The sequence below is a fragment of the Halictus rubicundus genome, chromosome 9 (genome assembly GCF_050948215.1).
Source record: "Halictus rubicundus isolate RS-2024b chromosome 9, iyHalRubi1_principal, whole genome shotgun sequence".
NCBI classification, from domain to species: Eukaryota; Metazoa; Arthropoda; class Insecta; order Hymenoptera; family Halictidae; genus Halictus; species Halictus rubicundus.
Genome location: NC_135157.1, coordinates 10,474,553 through 10,502,293, shown reverse-complemented (window position 1 = coordinate 10,502,293; position 27,741 = coordinate 10,474,553). Strand labels below are relative to the sequence as shown.

Below are 27,741 nucleotides of genomic sequence, written 5' to 3'. Positions count from 1 at the left end.
CTAGGCCATTTATTCTTGAGGTATATGTATGATCATTCAATTTTTCTGAAAATATATATCTTATCGCACTTTTGAGGATTTCATCCCTTAACCTCGAGATATGGCAGCGAAACAAGACAAGTGCTGATCTATTATGTCTTTTATTTTGTCACTCTATATGCGCATAATCTCACGTGTAAACTATTCTGTCTCATTTCATCTATCACCAGAATTGCATCACCAGAATTTATAATTGCATATAAAAATGTCAAGGCTGCATTTATCGAGATTCACGTGTTCGGGTAATAATCCTCCGGAAAAACGTCTTTATGATCTCCACATGCGAATAATAATTAACTGAAATAGTACGACCAGCTACAACCAGTAATTCTCCTTAATCCGACAGTTTCGGTGTGAACGTAATTTTCTCATCAATTCGGTGCAGCTTTCGAACTTCCATTTAATTTACAATGCATACGCGCAACTGGGAGTCGCGCAAAGCCGCAAGACAAGGATTAAACACATAATAATATATACAGTTTGGTGCAGCCGGAGGGTTCGCGTATCGAGGATTTCCACGGTTTTTCTGGCGTTGCGCGAGCGCGCCGATTCGATAATTCATGGGATTGATGCCCGTGTTGGTTCACGTGGTGGACGCACGGTGCACGCAGAACACGTGACGCGTGCGTGTGCGGTTCAAAACCGAATGATCGATAGAAGCATTCGCGTACGCACCCCGCGTCGCCCCCGGGCCGCTTACACACGGCGACCGTGTTACACTCGTGTCTCGCGTCTCGTGTCACGTGCGACGTGCGTGATATGCAAATGCGTTTTTCCTAGCGGGAAACTGAGACGGCTCTTGCCGCTATACACCGCGTTCTAAAACCGTCATTTAACCACGACGCATTCCAAATTTTTACCACTTTTTCACCGCATAATTTTCGCCCTTTTTATCCTCGCGCCGCCTGCGTTTTCTCAACTTAACGCATTCACGCCAACCGTGTCACGTGCGTTCGTTAAAGAAAAATTATACTCGCTCAAGTTTCGGGTTACTAATTTCGCTTCGGCGGCAGGTAGAAGGTATAAAGAACATTAGACAAATAATTCGTTGTGCTGGGATTTGTGGAAGATTAAATGTAAAAACAGTTCTAAACTCTTTGCACTCGAAGCTTTTTCTCCGAGTATTTTCATTAAGTGAAATTGTAATTTTGTTTATTTTATGCATATGAAACTGACCTAATTTACTCATGCATTGTTTATATATTTTGTTAATGTAGAAGATATTTTGAATAATAATATGGCAATTTCATTTTCAGTGACGCCTCGGAGTCGCCATTCGAGTGCAGAGGGTTGACACTGAACCTACCACCACTGATCAATAGATTGCAGATATTGTACATTTATGGCAAACATGAGTATGTGAAACACAAAATGGAAGGAACATCAAATTTAATATTACTGCCACATTACTTACATTCTATTAAAATTATTAACTCCCCTTGCTTGTAATTGATGGTTTCATATATTTTATTTTATAATTGAATAGATACCTCGATTAAGGGTTGCACGTACCAACGGTGGCCGTTATTCGACGTTTCCATTCAATTGTTTCAATTACAAAGATCTTTTGCCTATGCCTCGGGTCGGGCTTCGTAGATTTGCGATAAGGTGGAGTGACTACATTACCGTCAAAAAATGGATATACGTGCCTCAAGTTTTCGTCTTTGCGCGTGCTATTGGATAGCAATCGGCTGGCGCGTCTGATCATGACCAACCAATTCTACTTGCTGCGTATTCGCACATTGTCGCTGTTATCAAAATTCGTCAGCGTACCTGTGCTATTTTTTAATTTTTGAAAACGAGATGAAAAGAACTATGCAATGGTATCTACCGTTTTAAAAGATAAGAATGAATGAAAAATAAAAAAAAAGTGTGCCAACAACACGCGGTATTCCCAGGCGGTCACCCATCCAAGTACTAACCACGCTCAACACTGCTTAACTTCGATGATCGGACGAGAATCGGTTTTTTCAGTCTGATATGGTCGTTGACATAAGTACATGTTAAAAACTGAATAATAATCCACTTAAGATTCCGTTTAGCTTCATTCAGGCCCGGTCTTCGTAGATTCGCGATAAGGTAGAGCGATCACGTTACCGACAAAAATAGGCGAAAAATGGTTTTACGTGCCTCAACTTTTCGTCCTTGTAGAAGAATATTTTGTCGCTGGTAAAAGACTCATTCGAAAGAGGAAAGTTCAATCTAGCAGATATTGGGTAATATAAGCGGTAGAAATAGGCCAAAAATTCACGATGTGCATGTCGTGGAATCCAAGCATTTTTAGGCCATTGGATGAGTTTTCTGGATGACATCGAGAGCAGCGCGCACTAGAAAATATCTCCAGCTACAAATTGAGCTATATTTTGTCTTGATTCTCCGCGAAATAAAGCCAAAAACTTGAATCGCGTTTCTGGAGTTGGAATCCATAATATCGACAATACAGAGCAAAAAATGTGACAAGTTTAGTCAAAGACTTAAGACCCGTCGGATCAAGACCAAGACGGATCTTAAGTCTGTGTCTGAAGGCTGTGAATGGAAATTATTAATTAAAAAGTCACGTGACTATACCGGGCCCTTAAGATTGCGAATCACCGATGGCTCAGCAAAGATATTATTAGAGGCATAAATTGCGAGGCCGTTTCTTGTACGCGGACCACTTTTCCTCGATGTATCGCGGCGGCCGCGCTCGTTCGTGACCGAACAACGCGAGACTCGATAATCCGTATGCAAAGAGCCATCCGGAGCTTTGATCAAACGGAATGGAAGGAAATCGATGGCTATTTTTAGTTCCGTTCGCAACGTGTTTTGACATTCACACGGGAAACTCTGGTCGAACCGTTTCTAAAGATGTGCGAGAAACCCAAAAAGCCGGATCGCGAAGGGTGGAGAAATTTTTCGACATTGGATTTTCGGAAATTTCGAATACGTCGGGATTCCGAGAAACTTTCGAGATTCCTGAGAATATTCAAGATTCTCAAAGATATTCGGGATTCGCGAATATATCGGGACTGCCGAGAATTGTTAATTGTACCATTTGGATTTCCACCTTTAATATTTTAAATTTAATATTCAGCACCCTCCAGTCTAAATTCAATATTCGAAGCTGTTGAAGAATTCCGAAAATGAAGAATGGCAGAGTGTCAGCGAATATTTCGAGGAGCAGTCCCTTATTTTTTACAATTCAAATTTTTCTCACTTCGAAAGAATCAATTAGCCAAGCAAATTAGTTGATTCGTTTAATCGGGTCCGTTTCCAGAGGAATCGATGTTTTTTCACGCGAAGGGCAGTTGAAGTTCCCGATGGATTTAATTAGACCGCAGATTAAATTCGGCTTAACACGGCTTACAGTAATTAACAGGGACAATACTATTTTGCATGAATTCCCGGTTATCCGTGCTGGCCCATGAAAATGCGAACGCGCGTAAGTATCGGACGTGTAAATTTGATCATTCGGAAGGGAGCTAATTTGCATGATACCGGACGAAGCACCAGCTTCGTGCTGTCATGCTACCCTCCGCTACGACGACTATCCTCATCATACTCTCCCCCTTCACGATCCCGTTGGGTTTACTTCGCCGCTATACCGTTGTATCTCTGCATGCATAGCGCGATCACGTGTGCTGTAACTTCGACAGGTATAGATCCTCGATTATTAGAATTGGTAATATAGTCTTCGAGACCGTAAAGCTCGACCTCGACTACTGAATTTTCTGCCCCTCGCGTTCTACCATGCTTTGAATTTACGAAGCTCGAGCGCCGACAATTCATGCGAAAAATGAAACCGTAATCTTCCTTATACTGCCGTTATATACTGCGCGGACGTTTATGCAAATTTATTTTGCTGTTGACGACGGATAATCTGAAATTAAATGGAACGTTTCCTACATTGTGACCATGGACTCGTCGAATTAAATTCTATTTATTCTTTCTTTGGCTGAAATGAAAGTAAACATTATCGAAGAAATTATCGAAGGTAATTAGGTTAAGGTTAATTCTTCACGCTCTTCTTCTAAGCTTCTTGGGTCTTCAGAGACCCAAGCCAGTTTTGACAATTTAAATTAATCCGTCTAGGACGTAAGGGGACAGACGGAGAGGGGGATACGTTAAAAAATGGAGTTCTCGTCAAAGCGGGACACAAAAATGGCGTCGGATTCTCGCGATGCGGAGCGCCGATCGAGGGAAAAGCTAACGAGCTGCGAGCCATTTACTGTCGGATCGTCGAAACGCCGGTGTCGGGGGTGGTTTTTCGCGGGGAACAAGCAACCGTGAACGAAATCCACTCGAAAAATAACCGGGACAAGGGGATACGGTGTTCCGGCGGGGCCTGGAATTTACGAGCGACCGATACTTCGAGCAATATCGAGGCTCGATCGAGCGTGCTCCCGGTTTTCCCTGGAACCCTCCGTTCTGGTAAGCGGGTTACAGCCGCGGATCGAAGAAAGGATACTCAACAAGTTGCGGGTGGTGGTCTTAGGGGGTGTTTGCCGCGCGGGAAGGCGACCGTAAAGGGGGTGCGACACTAGGGGAGGGCGGGATCGAAGGTTGATACGCGCGAGCCACCGCTTGCATGCGGAACCGTGTTTGCGCGGACGTGATTCACGAATGTCGATCCCGTGTCGACCGAACCATGCGATTTCCCGGGGATCCGACGACTGCACAATAGTCTGTGTAGACAGAGGTGACGGTGTAGTAGCGTGAGGTAAACCCACCGGGACCATAAACAGAAGCCCCTTCCGCGGGTCTCGGACAGCCAGCAAATAGAACCGCTTCCAAAGATTTTTATGGCTGACCGATAAATCCGGGGACGGGTTTATGGCACGGTTAATTTGCCGGCTTCGCTTGTGGATCTGCGGTGAGTCTGTTTGCGAAATTATTTCTGCGCCGCTTGAGATCTTGAACTGGCTACAGTTGAACCATTATGATTAAACAGTTCCCCACGTTACAGAACGTCCCTGTGTCCAATACATTATCAAACGTTCATCAGACGTTCATCAGACGTTATCTTAGGCGTTCTTCTTTTATTAGGAAATCTCCTATGAGATTGATTGCAACATAGCGAAGCACATAATTTATATAGTGGTATATTTAATTTTATATGGACGTTTTAAAATGACTACGTTATTGTCTCTGTTAGAATCAAGTAGAAGTGAAGAAACACTGTAATTGTATTTTATTAAAATTGAAGTGGATCAAGAAGTAGATGGTCGAAGATAAATTACTCTAATTGAGACGAGAATGTTTTTTAAATTCGCATGTATGGAAAGGACAAAATCATGTTCGAAACAAAACGAACACTGACATTCCTGAAATCAATTTCTGCGCGCACAGCGTTTAAAATCAAACAGAGACTCTAAAACCCCCGCAGTTATAAAACGTTTCTCCGCGCCACTAAAAAAGGATCGAGGAGATTAACTATTTTTGGTGCAGCGAAAACCGAGCAGAGAGGATCCCGGGTATACCTTTTTCAAACCGATCTGCTTCGGGTAAAGTATTTTCAATTTCCAAACCGTTCGTTCGGTTCTTTTATGCCGGCGCGCAACAGTATTTTTGTTCTGCCTTATTCCACGCGGGGTCTTCTTCTCTTTCCGTTGCGGATCGGGAGCGCATACAGACGGTATTGTTGCTATTATCCTCTGTAGCCTTCGATACAGCACCGTCACGGATTCTCCGTAATTTTACGAAGTTGGCGAGGCAAATATTTACGCGTGGCGTTCAGCTTTTCAACGGTGGTGGTGAGTATGCGTGTGTGTGCGTGTGTGTACAGGTTGAAGGGACGAGGGCTCGTAGGATAGCCCTCGGTGAAGAGAGGATGCAAAGGGAACAGAATCGCTCGAATTCAGGACCGAAAAAGAGCAGACGCGTGCTCCGCGTTTCCGCGAGCGACAGACGCGCGCGAGAGAGGGAGAGAGAGAGAGAGAGAGAGAGGGAGAGAGGAAATTGGATAATTAATTTAGTTATGTTCTGCTTGTCAGCCGGCGATGTTCACACACGGTTCTACTCGGATGCTGATGCGCTGCTTTCAACGGGAATATATTACTTCCGCTCGTCCGAGATGCCTCGGGAATCCACTTGCGCGAACCCGACGCGAGTCCAATGAGATTTTATTTTGCTGCGATAGAACGGATTGTCGAAATCTGGGTAGTTTTAGCTCATGGAATATTAATAGCGCGTCATTTTAAAGTAAAAGTACTACTGTCGTCTGTCCCGAATGCAACGAGAAAATCACTGAAAATGCAGAAGTTGCTTGAAGTACAGGGTGCACAGACAGTGGGATATTGTTGGCTTCAAGTGATGATAAGCGACAGTCCATATTAACATTACAGGTGAACAGGATTGTTAAAAATATTAACTAAGAACCACAGAAAATAATTCATTGTTCATTTTCTTTCTGTCACATTAAATGCATTTTGATGACGTTAGTGTCTCGTTTCAGAGGAGATGGCTGAAACTGATAGAAATCTAAGCAGTTATGGCACTTTAGACATTAATAAGGCATCATCACATAGTAAACAAGTAGTTATTCAGTCAACAAGTATAATGAGTATACTATAAAATATACCAAGGCAAGAAACGTAACGATGCAGACGCCATTTTGTAGATGAAAGTCAATATTAACATTCTGTTGACTAACGATCACAGAAAATGTTTCGTCGTGTCAAAGAAATAAGAAAAAATGTTCAATGTGTCTGAACATGTACTAAGTCCTTGATTTGTCAAGTGACAAATGTTGACTAACGATCACAGAAAATGTTTCGTCGTGTCAAAGAAATAAGAAAAAATGTTCAATGTGTCTGAACATGTACTAATTTGTCCTTGATTCGTCAATTGACAAACGTTGACTGACGATCACAGAAAATGTTTCGTCGTGTCAAAGAAAAAAGCAAAAATGTTCGATCTGTCTGAACACGTACCAATTTGCCCTTATTCCCAATTAGAAGCCGCTTACGCAGTCCAATCTGCCAAAAGCACCCCAGAGTAACGTCCACAATCGAAGTAGATCAAGCTAACTGCGAGTTAAGGAAGATCGATCGGAATGCTTAGCGATTTTTCATCGTCTCCCCAATTCCTCGGCTCGCCCCTTATCCGGTTCGTTCGATCCCGAAGTTTCTCTCATTTTCCCGTTCCTCTCGAAACGAGGATTGCCGTGCTCCGTCACCGAGGTTCGCGTCGTCCGGGCCCGTTTGTTCGTTGATACGTCAAGTGTAATCTCGCAAACAGAGAGTCTGCCCCTACGACCTCCCCCTCCCCCCCGCAACGTGCTGCTCCGTCACCCCCTCGGGTTCAATTGCGAAAGCTGTCTCCGCCCTCGGGGCTGCAAGCAGTTTGCACGCGTTTCCCCCTTTGACGGTTATTGCACGCCGTGCCCGCGATATTCGAGCTTCCGCGAGCGGAGATAACGCCGTCGCCGACGACGTGTGTACGAGGCTTGTTAAGCGACGCGAATTTACCGATACCGACACGCATCGGCACCAGAGACCTCGGTATCAATCGGCGCGCACCGGCCCGGAATCGCAACAAGCTGGACAAAATTCGTGTACCTGGACATTAATTACCAGAATGCGGATTTCTATGCAAAATAAAAATTATTTAGTTGAAAACAATACAACAGTACAGTAAAGGTCTTGGTCTAAGCCTAATCCTGTGACCTAAGCCCAATGCGACCCAGGCAGCTCGAGTTTCTCCCCCCTCGCGGGGTATGCCCCCAGTGGAGGGGATAGGCGAACTAAGATCGCGTCGCTCCGTGCGGCTTAGATCGAGACTTTACTGTACTTTTAAATTCTTTGAATTATCTTACTGCTTTGCGTTTGATCTGTTCATTTTTTGTCATAAACGTATCAGGTAACTCTGGGCATAAACGATCCTGATCAACCGCACTTTGTTTTAAATCATGATTGTGTACTTTGCCAGCAAAATGTTCGATGTTTCTCTTAGTGTGATCACAAGAGGAGGACTGTTTTCGTTTGGTCGACCGGTGAAACCGCTTCCCGCGAAACCATTCCTCTACATTTAAGCTGATAGACTTACCGGTTAGAAAGGATAATCGCCGCATCGCGGGGAACGGATGGTTTCCGCTCGTGTCCAGAAGATCAAGCTGATGGACCTCCCCTCTAATCCTGTAGAGCTTCCGGTGGAAGTCCTCGATCGTCGGTGTGTAACTTTCGTCGAATTTGTTGGACAAAAACCTGAAGCCAAAGCGCCCCATGTTACCAAAGCCCCGTCAAATCTCTCTCCTGTAATCTAGGTGTTAACGTTACATCGTTTCCTTCATTCTACACCGACTTAGCATTGGATTAAACATTTACATCCCCTTAGGTACTATCGATTTTTTTCTTTTCTTTTTTTTTTAATGACAAGGAACACTTTGTTTCGCTATTGTTCCTGGTTTTATCTGAAGTTTCAAGCACGATGCTGAAGTTTCGTTCACTGCTTCGAGTTACCGTTCTCGTGATTTATGGAAACGATAATAATATCGATGTGCCCACTGTCTTATTTGATCATATCAATCTCATCGCTATGAAATTTATCGGAAAAGTGGGACGGTTTATGCGCGTCTCGAGGAACGTCTTCGTTGCTTCTGTCATAACTGGATTGCCAATTTTGTCTGTATGTATATTGGAAAAATCGGTGGGAGAAATATAAAATCGTGAAACATCGGAGAAAAAAATCGTTAAGAGATTTTATTCGACTCGAATTTTTGTACACTTGACACAGAAAATCGTAACTATGATTTTCTGCGTCGTCCAATTCCGATTTTCCAACTCTGGAAAAGTAGAGGAACGACGTTTGATATTTCCATTTACTAGATGTTTAATGATCGAACACAGTGCTTAATTGTTTTCAGTCGTATCGATGAGTTTAATATTAGCATACCATTGGCGAGTCGATTGTTTTAATTCAGTGCTGAATCAGCCCGATGATATTTTACTCTATATCGTGTACATTTCAATAAAATCCAATTTCCAAGTGAATTCACCAAATTAACGACACAGTTAAGCTGTATTAAATGCTATTGAAAGCTGCACGTGCTCTAGAACTGCTTGAGCATTTTTGTACAATTGGAAGCGTCCTATAGTTCTGTAAGTACGAACAAGTGAAGAACTTTATTTTATACCCGATTCAAATAACTAATTTTTCTGAGCAACGGAATAAGTTCCTATGTCAGTCATTGCTCTATAAAATTACGAAAAATTGAATTGTGTGCCTAGGCAGTACAGCTTGCAAATAAATTGCAGTGCAAAGGGGTTAATACGTTACAATTGAATGATTGGAACAATAACTAATTTTTCGAGCAACAGAACCGTTCCTACGTCAGTCCCAGCTCTGTGAAACAAAGAAAAATTCAATTGTGTGCAAAATGAAATCGTAACAGAAGGAAGTAATATAAATACATAAGGCAGCGGCCAGCGTCTTCGCAGAGCTGGAAGTTCCATTCTTCTCTCCATTAAATTCTAGAATCCCAGTGTCGCACGCAAGGGCCAGATAGCGTTCTCCACTTTTCCAGTCTAAACACGCAACTACTTGCCAAGTTATTCCACGCCGACCCATTTCCACCATTCACAGACGCGCTATTCACGCGTTCCTCGTTTCTCATTCGTCACAAGCCCGCCTCTGGGATTCGATCCAAGCCTCGAATTAAGTCCCAGGCCAGGGCAAGAATAACCTTAATGGACGTAATGAGCGTCCCTTTGTTTCTCGGCTCATCGAGCAACACGCGGCAACGCGTTTTCAAGCCGAACTTGCTAATGGAACCGCTCCGCCGCCGTCGAGTGCTCTCCCTGGCTACCGTCCACTGCCACGCCGTGCACATCGACCACGCGATCGTCTCGCGTTTCACCCTAATTGCCTAATCAACTTTAAAACACTTTACGACACTCTCAGACCCCGCCAGCAACCCTTCAGCCGCGGAAAAACCTCGGAATACTTGGATCCCGGGGAACTTTGTACGATCTGACTCTGAAGACTATACTTTTTGTTAGAAACATAGACATTTAACTCAAGAAATGACTATGCTATTTTATCGAAAAATGTTTGAAGACATTGACCGAAGAAACGTTAGTCAAACAGAAAGCAGTAGGTTTTAATTTTATTGTGTGATAAAAGAAAATGCTCGTGTCCTATTTTTATCAAAAAAAAATTCTTCTTCCTTGATTTAAAAAAATATTGATTTTTATAAAACAATCTGAAAAAATTACAATTTACATGAAGACATAATCTGCGTTGCAAAAATTTCAGCACAGTCCTCCGAAAAAGTTTTTTTGTCTTTTAAATTAAGCAAAATCTTCGATATCGCGAACGAGTTCATTTCCAATTCAGATTTAGCAAATTCGCTCATAAAAATCGGTGTTTCTATAAATTGTCAAGGTCATTTGGTGTCGCTCAAGTGGGATGGATATAAAATTGATGCTTACATGGCAAATAAAATGCAAAGGCGGAGGAAATTGCGCAAGCAATTCCGGAAATATCGGATATTTTTGAAATGATGGATTCAGGATGACCGTGCAGCTCGGGTCCTGGAGAACCCGTTAATCCATTTTTCGGGGAGGGGTTGCTATAAACGTTCTGTCTCTACGCGCGTTCCGGAATTGAACGGAAGAGGTCGAAGAGAGTTCCGTGAATATTCCAGGCAGAACGTTCTGCATGGTCGGGGTTCGTTCGAATCGAGGCCGCTTTGAACGGACTGATTCGATCGCTGCTAATAGGACAAACAATTTAATTTCGGCCGGAATCCGATCTGCCGCGCTGGTGTTAGTGGGAGAAACGCGACAATTGGTTCGCCGATGAACTTGCCGGCCGCGTATTTCGGCCGTTTCGCAAATGATGCAAACAAGATACTCGTTAAAAAACTCGTTATCTTTTCTGGACTCTTTTTTTTTTTAGAAAAGAAAACTCCAACCGTCACGTTTGTTTTCGTTTTTTGTAAATCCAAAACAAACATTTACACGACAGGATGCTGTGTTGAAACAAACGATGCGGAAAAATGGACTCCGAGTACGCTGAACAAAATGGCGGCTGGCTGGACTCTATAGGTCCTTTTCATCAATAATGTTATAACTTGCATTCAGAATTATTATTGTCGCACAATAATTTAGATAATGGAAGATCGAATGTAATTGATATTTCTGATGATAATAGTTTGCTTGGAGGAACCATAAATTCTGTCACATTCTATTGAGTCTTTGCAATACGAGAATTTTCCCTTATCAAGTATTAGCAACTCGATTGCATTTGTTTGATTACTGTATTTAAATTGAAATCGGCTGGAAATTTTATCGATATCGTATGAAATAAAAATTGTAGATCTTTTAAATGTTCTCTCAGAGAGGACATCTCGGTTTGATTAGATTTACGATGTTCCCTCGGGAGGGACAGCTGAGTACAAAGGGTTGAACCTCGATTATTGAAGATTGTCAGAAGAGCTGGAGGTGCGAGAGTGCCAAAGCTGCAAATTTACAGTTTAATTGTAAAAATTAAATATTATAATCACACCAAAATACAGTGTACGGTTCCGTCGTAAAGGTAAAATGGTAGGAAGCTATTTAACGTTCGCCAGAATTGGAGGCATATTAAAACTGGCCGGGATGGTTATAAATGCAAGAAGGTTCGCAGTTTAATTGCGAAAATTGAGTATTTCCATCAAGCCAAATTGACTGTGGTATTCGCTGCGGTACGGAAAAGTGGGCAGTTGATTAACGCTCGTCAAAAATGGACGAATATTAAATGTTGGACGACTTGTTAATTTTCAGGTTGGATCCGCGACTGTTCCGGAGCAAATGAAGGAGAGGACGTTTGATTAAGCCGACTGGATTTTCTGGGAAATTCGACACAGAACATTCCGTTAAATCAGTGACACGTTCCCCGTCAGCGGATGGCCGACCATTCCCTATCCCCACGGTTAAAAATATCGCCCTGTTAAAAGCTTTCTGGTTTTGGGGGCGGAAGAGCGAGCCGATACATTCAGGCCTGGCTCACAGTGACCGTTTACCCGGCCACAGCCAATCGACCGTCCCTCGTCCGACAAAGCATTAAATAATGTCCGAAGAAAAGCTGTGTGTTTTCCGTCGGCCCTCTACACCGTAGGTCACAACATTACCATTTTCCCGGTCGATGCGATCGATGCCAGCAAGGATTTCTTCGACCGTTAAAATGCTTTTCGTGTACTGCGAACCTGGAGCTGCGTGGATCGCGACAATCCTCGCAAAAATGGAAATTCCGAGGGAAAAACGTCATCAACCAGCCCCGTGCTATCTGTAAATCTTCAACCAATCTTTATGGGTTCAAATAAATTTGCTTCACCGTAAATGTTTAAGTTCAGCATCAGATTTCAAATAGATTTCTTAATCAAAGAAAGGCCAAAAATCTTTTGATCGAGAGCTGACACTTTACCCATTGGAGGCCATTTCTGTGCTACGTCGAAAAGAAATTTGACAGATCTCTATTATAGAACGCGCTTTTAAATAAAGAAAAAAAAATAAAGTCCACAGCCCTTGCTTCAATCATTTAGAAAAATTGACGGAAAGAACCACAAATTAACTGGCGGAATAATTTCCCATTGTTTTCGCGGAACAATTTAAGTTACGATCGGTATTAAAAAATGTAGTTATACAACCCGGATTGAATTAACGTTTGATTTTAAACAGTTTCATGTTATCGCCGGCAGGTAAACCGTTGAATGTTAATTCAAAGATAAATAAGAAAGTTTTTGAAGGGAGCGGAAATAGCCCGCGCGGCAGGTGAAGTGTCGGTTGCAAGTCGGGGACGGAACTTTGAAAATGTGGATCGAAAATAGAGCCGCGGCGCAGACGTTCAAGCGAGTTGACGAAGTTGCGGGTGGAAGTGCGCTCGGCGTGTTGACAGATTAAATATCTTGATTACCGTTGATTCTATTTAAGGGTAACTGCCGCGAGGTATGCATATTACGCGAGAGAGGGAATATTCGAACGTTTCGCAGCATCGCCAACTAGCTCCATTAGGGTTTCCTGACCAATTATAACCGTGGCCGATGATCAGTGATCTCTGACGTCAACTCGGAGGCGTTTGCAACCCTGCTGCGCGCCAACCACCTGATGAAACTAAATACTCGACTCCGATAAGGGACGGTAAAAGGTTTCGCGTTTTCCAGCTCCAAGCATGCGAAACTCTATTGCAAAACCGCGAATTGCAGAATCGTTGCTGCATTTCTACTTGTTCGCAGAATAATTACAATTTTCATACTTCTTTCCAGCATTCTCCCACATCATTCTAACCTCTCCAATTCTTTTAGTGGAAACACAAAATGCTTGCTACTTTTGCTTTTCTCTTTTTTATCACAGTAACTAAACATACAATACTCTGAAAATGTAAGGGTTAACTTTTGTGCATCGTTTAGGATTCAATTTATCACTACTTTTTCTCTGTAACACTCTCTGATTGTAATATTTATTCTTTTTATAATCAATACAAAATGATTGCAATTTTGTCCTTCTTTTTTCTAGTCTGTATTAACGCGTTGACTACAGAACCCCCTAAAATGAATAATAAAACTAATTTTGTGAAAATAGTTGAAGAATCGTGTCACCCAAACTTGACTTTCGATATTATTCTAAATGCGATAATTCTTTTGACACTTTTTTCAGAAACGGTTGCAGAAATATCCTCCGGTCCCTCCATTTCCGTCCCACACTTGTTTAATTAGTACTCTCATCTTTCATTTTCACCGAATTAAACGAAATTAGCAGATACCTACGATCGCAGGTAAGTAAATAATTTGACAGAATTCAAAATAGAGGATGGATTTTCGTCGAAAAAGCGTGCCAGGATTAAACGTAGAAGTAGGTCACCCGAGTAATTCTATGAAGACGGTTCGAATAGAAAGCACGAAACTAAATATGCGTTAATATTTAATTGGACTCGAAGGCTAAATTCGTTACTTTCACCCGAACTCCGTGCACACCTCAAGCTAGTTTCGCAAGTGTGATACAACACGTTTCTGTTCCGAACTTTCCGCGGCCGCCACAATGGCAGCCGAGGAACAATAGGGCCGTTTAGAATGCGCTAGCCACCAGAAACAGGTCCGTATTATTCTTTCGACTTTTCCCTTGGGCGGCGACAATGCTGATTCTACACTGTACCCAACGTCTACTTCAACCCTTCGAGCTTATGGCTTGTGTGCACGGGGCCGGGGACGTGTAACGGAAATATTTACGCGAGTCTCGTTGTCTGTAGACAGAAGGAACGATCCTTCGTTCGGTCTACGCAAAATTATTCATAACAAAGGTACGCTAACATGCATACTCTCTTATTATACTTTTCTAGTATTAAATATATACTAACAGCATTGCAAAAATGAAGAAGTTGGTACTTAACCCTCGGACTGTTGCGAGTTCGACGCCGGAGTCATTTCTGACCCGATATTTCACTAGTACAGTGAATTCTCGATATATGTCAACAACACGGGTCTTGCCAGCGTCATGTTTCGTCCAGGAGACATGTTATGTTTATACGAGCCGTGTTATGTTTATACTCCTCGACGTACGAAGCCTTATAGGGTGTACCCCGCGGTAGTGGGGATAATTCCGCGACGTTTATCGTCCAGGCCTTGTCGACATATATAGAGAAATCACTGTACTTTTACTCAGTGTCGCCAAATTAAGACTTGTCTCCCACTCTACCTTACCTCCTCTACGCCATTTCCCCATTTTCGGGTAGAGGGTAACTTTTTCTCCTCAATTCGTGCTCCCTCCCCTCATCTGGCGACACTGCCGCTACCGCGACGGGTCACGAACGACTCTGGCATAGCGTACGGCGGGTTAATAAGGTCCTCGACGAAAAGTCGAAGTTACTTCTACCTCCGCGAGCAGAGATACGAGGAGACGAAGTTTGTATGGTGTCTCGCGGTGCGATAATGGTGCTCACCGTGCTACAATGGCGGTTTTGCCGACCCTCGCGCTGCCAAGCATGACGAGACGATAGCAGTTCCTTGGCGGGGGCTTGCAGGCATCCTCCTGCGAGGAGGTGGACGCAGGAGTCGGGCTGACTGGTACCGGGAGGATGCCATCCTCCGAGCCTGAGGGCCCGTCCAGCTCGGGGCCCGCCTGTGCGCCCCTTCGACCCCGGGGGATCCGATGCTCGGCCTCTTCGACTGTACTTCCGCTCTTGCAGAGCCTCTGCACGCAGCACAGAATACGGCCGCACGCCTCCAGCTGGAACAAACGGTCTATTTTTATTCCGTTAAGGCACTCCTGCAAATTTCCCCCGGGAACCCTCCCGCATTAACACTTTGGCTGCCGCTTCACCGCCCCCCCCCCAACCCCGAGCGCAAGTCGTACTATTTTGCCTGGCCAGGTCCGAATTAATCTCCCTGATGCGATATTGAGTGGAACGTGCTTCGCGACGGTCTACGAACCACCGGGTGCTCGACAGGACGACTGCTAAGGCGAAAATTAATTTTGGTATTTCTGGGTATTGAATTGGGGAAGTAGGGTCTGCAAGCTATTGGATCAACGAAATTTTATTAGCGACGTAAATGAATTAAAGAGACGATAGGGTCTGTGCGATATTAGATTCGTGACGTTTCGTTGCCTTTTGCAAGGTACTCGTTTGACGACATTTTTCTAGGGACTGTACGGCATTAAATCGAACAGATTTTGTCAGAGTTCGTCAGCGGTTAATAATTCGTCGATATTATCCGGAATAAGCTTCTGCTTGTTTCGAACCGCGGAAGTGGATTTCCGTTCTGCGAAAAATTGACGAGCGCAGCTGGCGTCACCGGATGAAATATTTATCCGGCTGATAGTTACGAATGCAAGAGCGACGCACGCGTTTTAACTTTAATAGGTTTAACATATTACTCGCGGCTCGTTGAATTCGCGATCGCGTGCGAGCAAAAACTGCGACGACCGGCCAGAGTAATAAAATTAATACGAATGGCGAGGATAGAGAAAGAGTGTCGCGAAATTAAGAGAGTTGTTCAGCTGTCGTTGCGACGCGCGTCGGACGCTCGGACCAGAATTGATTTAACAGCTCGAACGTTGAACAAGTTGCGCATTGACGACGCAACGGACTCGGCAAACTCATTGTCACTCTGCTAACGCCCCCCCCCCCCGTGAAAATAATTTTAATTAAGTCGGTCCTAAACGAATCGCGTTGCAAATAAATGGAAACAACCCCGCTCGGCTTAATATCCGGCCCGGATGAATTAGCTACTAATCCCCCGTGAAATACAATTATCTCCGGTTGCTCCGTTTCTCGCGTCGAATAATCGAACGATTTCGCCTCAGGATTTCACCTACGCGCACCGCGAAACAACTTTTCAACGGGAGCAATGTAATTATTCAAAAAATGTCAGCCCTCGTGCCCTCCTCATCGTTGTATAAAAACAAGAACACGTCCGATATAATATTAAGCTATACGATCCTCTTGTGTCCACAAAATAATGTCATCCATTAATTTTTTAATATTCAACGTTTAATATTAGTGTTTGGTGTAACAACAGGTCGAAGAAGTAGGTTTAACCCTTTGCACTCGAAGCTATTTTGACTCCAAAACGAAACATTTCTTCCGACCTAGAATATTTCCCCTCTATACATATTCTTTTCATGTTATACATACGAAAATGGTGGAAATTTACTCGTACAATACTAAAATCTTTAGTAATTTATTAAATAAAAACAAATTTAATAATGTAAAAAATATTTTGAATAATGATATTGCAAATTTTAGTGGCGCCTTATAGTCGCCATTCGAGTGCTAAGGGTTAAAAATATTTTTAAAAAATTATGCGTAACGAAACGAGTGGATGTGAACATGATCGCGATGGAATCGTCAAAAGCGTCCCTCTTAAAATGCAACACAACCTCGAATTTGGACGCGGATTTTCTTCGTGTACAGCCGTCACTGGCGATTAAGAACAGAGCTGTACAAGCAAGGACAGCTCGTACCCATTAGGAGGCAAATAAAATCCGCACGCTTCGTTCTTTTTCATCGGCCATATGCAACATGTCCCGAATTTGTCGTGGATTTCGATTTTTGCAGCGGGTCCGTGGAACGGAGATTAAACCGCAGCGCCGTGGACCGGTTCGAAATTCCAGCCACGGGCGCGTATAAAACCGAGGAGATTTAGAAACGTTGCTGTTACGGTTATAAATAACAACTGCAGGCTCCGTAGGGAAACTCTAAATTCGGCTAGAATTGGGTGTCGGTACAGGAAATAAATTTTCGGATGAATTTCATGAGGTTCGAGAACGAGGGAAACCTTCTGGAGAGGCGACCGAGGTTTCATTTCGTAAACGAGACTGGACTTTCGAGAATATTTAATCCCGTATCCTCCTGTTCTTTCCTGCTTCTTTCTTCCGTCCTCTTTCTTTAATCAAAGTTTCTTTTCCTTATTTTTTGGTCCCAGCTAGTCTACTCCATTTCTTCTTCTGCAAAACCTAATGTCCCATTACTCCTTCAATCCCAGTTGCACCTATTTTATACTGGTTCTTCATTCGAATTTCTTTCCTTCACCTTTCTTCTTCTTCTTCAATTATATTTTCTTCTGCTTCTCCCAGTTACATTAATTCTCTTTTTTCTTTTCAAATTACGTCTCTTCCCTTCTTCCTGATTAAGTCTGATCATTCTTTCCAATTCGTGGGGGGCTTGCGCGAATCAATTTGCGATGTAACTCCATTTAACTTTCGATTGTCCCACAGAAAGAGGAATAATGCCTCGTTAGGCTCGCCATGGTTCTTGCTTCTATTTGCGATTCTCGGCAACAGCCGCCGGCAGCAAATAGACATTTCCAAAGTTCAGCCAAGAAGCCGGGACACGAGACGTCGCCGTAAACTCGTAACAAGTTTCTGTAAAGAACGAGCTGCGTGTAGGCGGTTCAGTTTTCGAAATACACGAGGGCTGGTTTCTTCGCGGCTGCAAATTTTCCCGTTCGAGTCACGTCATCCGTCGCGGCGCCGAACAGCTTTTCGCTTTTACGCGAATTTCACGAGACACATAAATCGACGAACTTTCCGATGCAATTAAAATGCATTCGCAGACGCTGCCGCCGCCCCGCCCCCTATTTTATAGGTGTACTGGGAGCTTCATCAAAAATACAATTCGCTCGAACTGCATTAAACGCTGCGAGCAATTTTTAGAGCAATCTGCCGGTGACCTCGGAGGCATCGAGATATTGAATTCGACTCCGGCGTTCTTCCGTTGCGTGGGAAATCCGTTCGCGCGCGGTTTAATTTTTCGAAATAATATTTTCAGTGCCGCAGACCACCGATCATTTTCGCGGCTATTTCCCCGCAATAGTGACACGAATATTTAGAATCGTCGCGTTTTATCTGCGGACGATTCGGTCGGCCGCACGTCAAATAATATTCAATGAAAGTCCTCTCGCTTCCGGCGGCGGCTACGTCCTCGCAGCGAAGATTTCCGTTCGAACTAATTAAGGAAGCCGCGCTCTCTGCGTTCTAATTTTTTCTCTTCTAGTATAAGAAATATACATATAGACGGACCGTCTAACGCAAAGGTTAAACAAGTCTCGCGTCGTCGCGGAAAATTTTAATTAAACCCGCCGGTGGTGCGCCGAGGATGTTTCATTAAAAATTATTCGACGATGTATTAATTGCCTTGTAGTGAACATAATGGCAATTAACAGGTAGAATTGTTATTGAAGTTACCGTTAGCATCGGCGTAATTCACTCCATGCTGGCAATTAGTTACGGAATTTTTTCCGCGAAATTGTTTGCCTGAAAACACGAGCTTCGCGTTCTTGCAAAGAGATTAGCCATTATGTGTTTTTCCTTCGCGTGACGTTGCTCCCGTTAGAAGTTTAAACAGAATTGCTGGAATACACGAGCCGCCAATTTGCGTTCTCAATTCCAGAGGAGGAGATTCAATTCCCGGCGATTACATCTCGCCTCGGTTATTTTACAACAAAATCAACGACGCAGTCGTTCGATTCATATCGATGTTCATTTAATTACGATTTGATTTCCAATGAAGTGCTGATTGCTTTTCCATCGGCGAATTAAAGTTATTGATGAGACGAGAGAGAGAGAGAGAGAAAGAGCTCCGCTCTTTGAACACTCACTCCACATTGTTAACTGTTTTTACCCGGTTTTTTAAAGTAATAGGGGGTGCGGTAATTGGACGATAAATTGCTCTTTGTCCCGACACAACTTTCGACATAATTAGTGTTCTTAAATGTGTAAAATGGCTTCATGCTCTCGAGTGACACTTATAATAAAGTTTGAAATCGATATCGCTATAATTGTTTTTAAAAATCCACGAGGGTTATCCCCTTAAAATCCTCGAAATGAAAGGAATTTTTACAATTGGAATTATAGTGCTTTTAAGCGTATTTTATTTCGAGGATTATGTAATATCCTCAATGTTTCCATTGTTCGAATATTTCACTTTGGTAATCCATAAAGTACTTTATAAAAATAACGAGAGTGCAGCGTAGCTAGATTTTTATATAAAATGTAAAATGATGTAAAACGTCGCAAATCGACAATGACGTGGAACAAATAAAAACTAAAATAGTCAAATACAATACGTGAAAAATTGACAACGCGAAGAATAATTGATAACATAATGGTCTCGTTGGCGATATGATTTCGCTGCGTTTTTCGAGACGTCAGGAATGAGGGAACGCGGCAAAAATTACGCGACAACCTAATATGTTCGCGTTTGATATGCGCGTTTTGCACGAGGACCGGCACAATTGTTTCCCACGTGTCTCGAATCCTCGCGAGGCGCCGCATTGTAAATGGGAAAAATATTAATACGGAACGTGACGCGTTTCCCTTAGGCGAACGTGACATCCGGATAACCGGGACGTCGGGGATAACTTCGCGGCGTGCGATCTCGTTAGGTTCGACGTGACACATTTTTATGCGTGGCTCGAGCCGGCGAAATCGTGCGGCTCGATCACTGGCTACCACTGCCAGCTCCATTACATTCCTTTCTCCCTGGGAATCAATTTCATACATCTCTTTCATTCTTCCTGCATACACAGATCAGTGCAGAAATACACGGTGCGAAATTAACTCGTTCACGATTTTGTAAAAGAAAATTCAACTGTTCTTCTGTACGTCGTTGCTTAGAATTTAGTCATCTTTAAATTAGCATAACTTCGTGACAATCGATCGTGCCACGACCATACCAAGCTCATTGTAAAACGTGAAGTCTCCACTTTCAGAATACTAGTTTTTCCCAAGGTTCCGCCATGTTTCAGGGTAAAAATGGAAACTTCTTTCTTTCGCATCTTTTGAAACATTTTTCACATTTAAATGATTCTAGAAGGAATGAACAATTTCTTCTTGGGTTAATATCATCATGGATTTGAAGTCTCTCCCTCGCAACAATCTCTTGGAATTTTCTGCACGATTTTTTCTTGACATTTCATTCTTCTGAACAGTGTATAAGGGTATGAATAAATGTATGTCCTTTCTTTCTAATAATAATTTGAGGTGTTCCTTTGGAATGCATTCGCATTGATCCGAACCGTAGCCAGGCGAACCGAATATTTCCAAAAATCCGGCGCCATCGGTGACAATCGACAGGAAGTGTCAAACGCGACACGTCGAAAATATTCGAGCTCGCTCCAATGGCACCGCCGTATCGTCCTGGAAAATTCTGGTTCCCTAACAAACGTGGCTCCATGCAAATGGAACGAAAATGTCAATGCTCTATCCACCGCGATCTTATTGCTAAACTTCTGCTGTAAAAAGAAACGATCCCAGCAATGTGGAAATTGCATAATCCCGACTTATTAAGTCGCGAGCCCGGGCGGGGAAAATAATAAAAATTGAATAGTAGCCACATTCCACGATTTCCGTCGTTCGCTGGCATTTATTGGACAATGGCGTGACAGTTCCGCGCGAATTCATTTAAGTGTCCGGATCCGGCCCGCGATTTTATTTATCGAGTTGATCCGGCGCGCCGTTTCTTCGGTAATTCTGCCGCGCACGATCCCACTATTTCTCCGAATGGAGCAATTAGCGGGGCTCGTGCGTGGACATATTGCCCCGATACGATTTTATCCGACCCTCGGTAATCCGGGGAAGCGATTATCGGCGTCGCGGTCGAGCATCGTTGCCGACGATTTCGATAATTAGCCGAGCACCGCGCGGAACCACGCGAAATATTCGTGTCGGACGATCGTGAAACGATTTACGTTCATGTTTCATCGTTTAGCGCCGTTTTCGCCGCGAGACGGCCATCGCTCCGGGTAATATTATTTTCGGGCTCGAGAGTGTCGGTTTTGTGGAAATTTTGTTCGGCTTGATATTAACTCGCCGGGTCAAGCATTCTCTTCAAATCGAATAAAAATCGCGTTCAACTTTATTAGACTATCTGCTCTGAAATCTACACGATTAATGTCGGAATTTCGAACGTGCAGCCATAATAAAATTCGAAAACTATTATTATCCATTACCATCCATCTCCTCCGATTTGTTACAATACCCGATTATTTTATTTTTGATTCTGGATTAATGAGATTGTTTCGTTGTCTTTTTTCCAAATTTTTTAATTAGTTTGCACGATTTCTCTTGTATGAAGGAGCTTAATTGTAAGTTCCATTCAGTAATTTGTATCGATATCCTTTAACAGTAAAATTATACACTGTATGGATTGTTCAAAAAACATTTTGTTGCTTCTATTTTCTCTTTCTTTCTTTCTTTCTTTCTATACGTTCTACTGCACGTGACGAACAGAGTCGTTTTTTCCAGCAAATTGATAACGATTGTCGCAGTAATGGGACACGGTAAAACCGGGCTAGCAAGACGGAATATCGACTACAAATGTAAAGGATGTAGCAACAGCTACAAAATCCCCGGAACCGTTTAAAAAGATATACTTGCTGAAGACAGTGGAAGGTTCGTCGACGGAAAAGAGGAAAGCCCCGGCTCCTTCGAGATTTCAACCGTTTACAACTCGTTTTTGCGCCTCATCTTCTTCGAGCGATCGCGCTAACGAGGCTTGCAACTGGGAAAACGCAATTTCCTCGCGGGCAAATGCAGATCTCCTTTTTTAAAAGAGGAAGGCTTTATGAAAAGTCGAGGATTCCCGAGCCGGAGCTGGGGGGCCGAGCGATTGTTGCGAGTATCTGGGAAATGAAAGGAACAATCGCGCGGAGAATAAAACCGTATTAATACCACCCGGATCTTTCATACCCACGCACCAGACAAATACTAAAATTCTGATCTAGAAAATCCTACGATCGAAATGTCTTTGGCACGCCGATGATGCAGTAAGCGTGGATTCAATTGTTAAAATATTGCTTCGGTTCTGCGCTAAGAAAATTTTTATTTCTGGGTCTCCGTCTTTTTTAGATTATTTTCTAATACTGAATTATTCACAAATTCTTATACATGCGGTGGAAATCCTGCGAGCTACTAATTAGACTGCGGATTTTCTGGATTTCTCACAAAAGTGGTGAAATTTTAAACAGTACGGAGTCAGAAAGGAATTAAGAACCACTAAAATAAATTTCTCTTTGAGATCCTGCAGTCTAATAATAACAAATGTTGCATGGTCAGCCTAACAACGATGTCAAAAGGATTTGGACTTGAAGTACTGATCCTGGAAGAGGCAAGACACGATCCACCCGCGAGGGAGAATCTAAACTACCCCTAAGTCTTCGCAGCTTGCTGAATATTCAGTTTTCGAATTTTGCATCGTAGCAGAAGCTGCACACTATTTTCCAGCAAGCGAATCTCAATTTATTTACCAAACAGCTAACTTCTGAAGACTCGGGGCATCCGCAAACACGGTTCACGGGGTTGTCCGTTCGATGACTCTCGAGATAAGGGTTTCCCGGTCCCTCTTTTTCCCCGGGACAGTGGCACGGCGGTTAAATTCGGTATTACATTCTCTCTGCGTCCACTTACGAGTCCTTTTTCGTCGTATCTCTACCGAACAATTGTCCCAACCGGGGACCTCGTAACGCGGAACACGTAATTTTCCCTCGAATGAAAGCGGAATCCCCCTTTAAAGAGGAATTACGTCGGGACGAGCACCGCCAAAGAATCTCTGGCGATCCCTAAGCGAGAACAAAAGGGACCGGCGCGAGGATCCCGGTGGTTTGAAAACGTTATTAATCATTCGATTAAGTGTCACCGGCCGACGTCGAGTTTTTACAGTCGGAACCCACGCTGCTGCAACGGTCGACGGCGAAAGGTCGCCTCTCTTTAGCTTCGTCTTTGGCTCTTTCTCGTTTTGCCAACGTTCGGTTTAGCGACCGTGCAAAAAGTTACGAGTTTTTATCGTTTTTCGCGACGCAGCACGACAACGAGACGAGTTACGTAACAGGTCCGATCGACCCGTCCGCTTCCTCTTCGGTATCGAGCCAGTTTCCGATCGGACCGAAGTCGAAAGGCTGCTCTCCCGGCCTTTTGAGGATCCTGCTCAAAGGCACAAGCGGACAAACGCGACGCGATAGCTACGGAACGGGAAAGTTTCGAAGAGATCCCGGGACTTTAGAACGGTTTGCACGAGCGAGAAACTGTACGATAAGTTTCGAAAAAATTTCAATGGATTTTCGCGCCATGAGACTTCCGATTGTTAAGGATTATATACCTTTAACTCGATCTGGTTTTACAGTTTCGACATGTATAATCCCGAGGAAAGTTTCTCCGTCGTAATTAGACTGCGGATTTTATTCCCTACCAGATTGAACCGGTAAAGTCGTCGAGAGGCGTCGTAATTTTTTAATTTCGTAAGATTTTTATGGTAACACCTACTCGAATTGTATACTGAAAAGTGTCTCAAGAAATTCGCCGTGTTGACGGGTTCGGTAGTTCCGAATTATTTTGTAACAGATTAAAACATTTATCATTCACGAGAAAGCTGCATTTATTCTGGTCATAAATCAATTTGAATTTCTTAATTCGCACCATCCGTTCATTAGCTACGATGGCGCCGAGTGATAGATGCACCGAAGGAACGTTCGAGTTCAACGTCATACAATCAACGTTTATAAAAATGAGTTTACCAAAAGCAAAATTACATTTCGAAAGTTCAATCTGTACGCTCTAAGTCTTACACGTTAATCTATACATTTTAGTTTTCCTAGGAAACAATTTTAAAACATTTAGAAAACACGTTAAAAACCTGTTAACAAGATCAAAGTAGCTTCACAAAATAGAAAAAATAAATAAAATTATAAAGTTAAAATTTATTACTGTAGGTGCTACTATGGTCCCATTGAATTTTTAAAATCCTAACGAAAAATCAGTTTTTTCAATGTATGAGATTAAAAATGAATTTTTATATAGGATGTTTCCGAAATCGTGGTACTAAAAACAGGAATAACATTTTTTGGTTTGACGTCCCGTTTTCGAGGAAATTGAGTTTGAAGATGCTGAATATAGGAACCGTCTGACGCGTCTGATCATGGCCAACCAATTCTACTTCGACGGATCTTTAAACCCGATTTTCTCGAAACCGAAGCGCGCAAGGAAAAAATGTTATCCCTTCTTTCCGATTCATTTTTACATTTAGAATCACACCCCGCCCGGTTGAACGATTTCTTTCACTTGTATTAGTGCAGAACTAAATTTCTAAACCCAAAGAAATTCGGTCTGTCGTTTCTGGGAGTCGCGGCAGCGTTAACGGAAATTGACGGAGAACGATGCTACATTTGGCAGGGTGGGAGATGGGCAACAATTAGCGATAACAGAGGTTTATTATCCCGCAGCAGCCGCCGCCGCGATCGGCGTTAAACGGTGGGAAATGGGGTTTGAGTTATCGCGCGGACGCTAAAACCCGAAACAGCCGCTCGATTTCTATTCGAATCGCTTATCATTCATCCCCAGCCCAACAGGAGAAGTTTGTTCACCCGTGAAATAACCCCGGCTCGCGTTTCCACGCAGCACGAGCGCGTGACCGACCCAGTTTTCGCGATATAACGAGCAGGATAATATTGCGCGACGCGTGCTGTAACACGCGAACCGAAAAAAAAGAGATCGGCAAGAGGGAAAGCAACCGACACGGGAAAACAGGGAAATTCTTCGGGCCGCTTTTATTCCGGTTAATTAATGGCCAAGCCGAGGAACGTGCTCGAGAACACTGAAATTTGATTATGTTCGATCGCGAACTCGCCGGAGGCTAACGGCGGGAACAATTCCTTCGACACGGAACAAACAAATATTTCTATTAGCTTATTTCGCTTTGTTCGGACGGCTTTCAGGACGCGGAGCACATATATCGCGACGGTAAATAATTCAAAACCGACCGACAATGTTGTGTTTCGTGTACACGCGAAAATCGATAACGGGCGTCCGCTCGCGTTTAAAAATATTCTACCGTTGTTGCGATTAATCGACCGCGAGTACGTGCAAAAAAAAAAGTATGTCAGAAGTTACCGCGAAGTTATTCGGAAACCGTTGCGGATTTTTACAGCGTGCGTTCCCGTTTTGGAATTATCCGGGATATTTGGATGTTGTGTGTTCGACCGGCGGGGAATACTTGTTGTTGTTAATCGTTCTTGAATATCGCGATGGAAATATGTATACAGCAATTCGAAATTATCGCCGCCGCGTTCCCGAGATATTCGAATGGTAAACTACAACGATCGGTGTTAATGTGCGAATAACTTCGAAGGTGATTATATTAACGTATAATATTTGCAAGTTACTCGGCAAATTTACACGCGGAAACTATCGCCGGGAAATTCGCTGCGTTAACAGCCGTTGAAAGTATTCTACTATCGCCGACATTAATCGCCCGCGAAGACTGCGAACTCTACATTGTTTGGAAATTAATGCGCGAATGTAGTTCCGGAGTTACTGTTGCCGAGTGCACTTGTAAATTACTATATGAATTTTCATTTGGAAATTATCGCGGAAATTCGCGACTCGAGGCGCTCATTTCCGTTAAGGGGCCGTTAAAAGTATTTCACTATCGTCCTCTCCGGTTAACTGCCCCGCGAAGACTGCGAACTACAATATTTGGAAATTAATACACGCGGGTTTACAACATCTCGAAATGATCGTTCGGGCGTGCAGCATTTGGAAATTACCGTGCCATTTGGAAATTGTCGTTCAGAGGGACGTTCGGGAATCATCGTCGCCGCCACTGGAAAGTATTCCGTTATGGTTAATCGGTGGTCGAATACTGCGACCAATAATATTTGCGCGTTAGTAGGTGAATTCGCAGCGTTCCGAAATCACAGCGAGAGTTTAAAACGCTGCGGAAATCGCCGGGCAAATTTCCATTAGGGAACTGTTCTACGGAGTTACAATATTTTGAAATTGCCCGTAGAATCCCGATTAATCTCAACGAACCGTCCCCCTTCGCGTTTACAACTCGAGCGACGAGCTTTCGTGGAAAATCGTTCTTCGCAGGGATTTAACGGGCGAAAACTTTCCGGCCGATTGTTCGCGTAAATACGAAATTTTGTTTGCGAACTCGAAGTTCCCCGTTTCCAGGGACAATGCGTGACGTCAGCGATCCCCGTTTCTTTTATACGCGAGTCGTTATTTCGAACGCATTACGCGGACGAAACCGATTACGTAAAAATCGATCGTTCTCACGGATACGTCCCGATAATTACTCGCCCGTCGCGCTAGAGCTACGCGTAATCGCGGAACACGTGTAACGAGCAATGTTTTCCGCTTCGACTGAAAATTTAATCATCCCCATTGTCGCGTTTTAGAACGGCCAAACAATCTCCGGGAACCGTTAATAACTCGTGTCTAGAACAAACTGCGTGCCGAACAATCGGACCTCCAGTTTTGGTTAATGAAACCACCTTCTACCTCGCAGACGTTTCTCTAATACGAATCTGAACAAGTTATTCGTTGAATGATCTTGCAAGAAACTTAAAAGATTTCCTAATTAAATTTGACCAAGATTTAATAAAATTTTATCATTTTAGCAAGACTTCTTTCGAGGGCAGTTTAACCTCCCCCGGTCTGAAGGTACTTTAAACTAGCATTTTCATTAAAATTCAGCAGCGCAACGAACGTGCCGAGATTTTAAACAATTTCATGTCACCGAGTTGCCGCACGTCACAGTGACGATCTTGCCATTTTACGTAATGAGAGTCGAATTAATTTTATGCACGTCGTCAATTTTACGATCGCGACTTACGATACTCCAGGCGACCTGTAATCTTTCTCGGAGATGATCTTTCGTTCGTCTGTAGGATGCGGTTACGTTGGTAAATCCGTCGGCCGTTTTAGAGGATCTTTCCCGTAACGAGAAAAACATTAGGCCAATTATTCGGGGATAGGGCTGCTGAACGGAAACCGTAGGAACTCCTTTGGACCGCTCGGTTCGCGTAACAAGATTTCCTCCGACAGAGACGAAATTTCATATTTCGAAACGTCCGGATATTGTCGTAACGAGCGACGACGCGGCTTCGTCTAAGTTGATTCGCGTCGAATCGGACGACGATAAGTTAACCAAAATCGATCCGCGGGATGAATTTTCAACGAGGCTGCAGCACGTGTCAGACGCTTCAGCAACGTCTTCGCAATGTCGCCGTGATTCCAATCAATTACTGATCAGAATCAAATCGAATTAAATTGAATCAAATTGGACGAAGCGGGTTACATTTTCAGCTACAGAAAATAACATATTTTACAGATAATATTCAAAATATTCACAAGAGTGTTAGTCTTCTTCACCCTGAGGAAAATTAAATCTTTCTTGAAAAGGAAAATTTCTTTTTTTTCAATTTTTGGAATTAAATAGATCCTCTTAATTGTTCGTACAGAAGAAAAATTG

General features: G+C 43.2%; 1 protein-coding gene and 1 non-coding gene across 3 annotated transcripts in view; both read right to left on the bottom strand.

The window, feature by feature from the left end:
* The window catches only part of LOC143356895 (dexamethasone-induced Ras-related protein 1), an 83,523-nt gene that overhangs the window by 19,096 nt on the left and 36,686 nt on the right, over positions 1-27,741 (bottom strand). For both annotated transcript variants that reach the window (XM_076792935.1, XM_076792936.1), the window contains exons 2-3: positions 14,932-15,218; positions 8,065-8,222 (exon numbers count right to left, since the gene is read on the bottom strand). In XM_076792935.1, coding sequence (XP_076649050.1) covers positions 8,065-8,222; positions 14,932-14,975 — 202 coding nt within the window. In that variant the 5' untranslated portion in view covers positions 14,976-15,218. The remainder of the gene's footprint in view (positions 1-8,064; positions 8,223-14,931; positions 15,219-27,741) is intronic.
* On the bottom strand, positions 1,913-2,031 carry LOC143357588 (5S ribosomal RNA). Its single transcript, XR_013082862.1, has one exon. It is a non-coding gene; the product is annotated as a 5S ribosomal RNA (ribosomal RNA).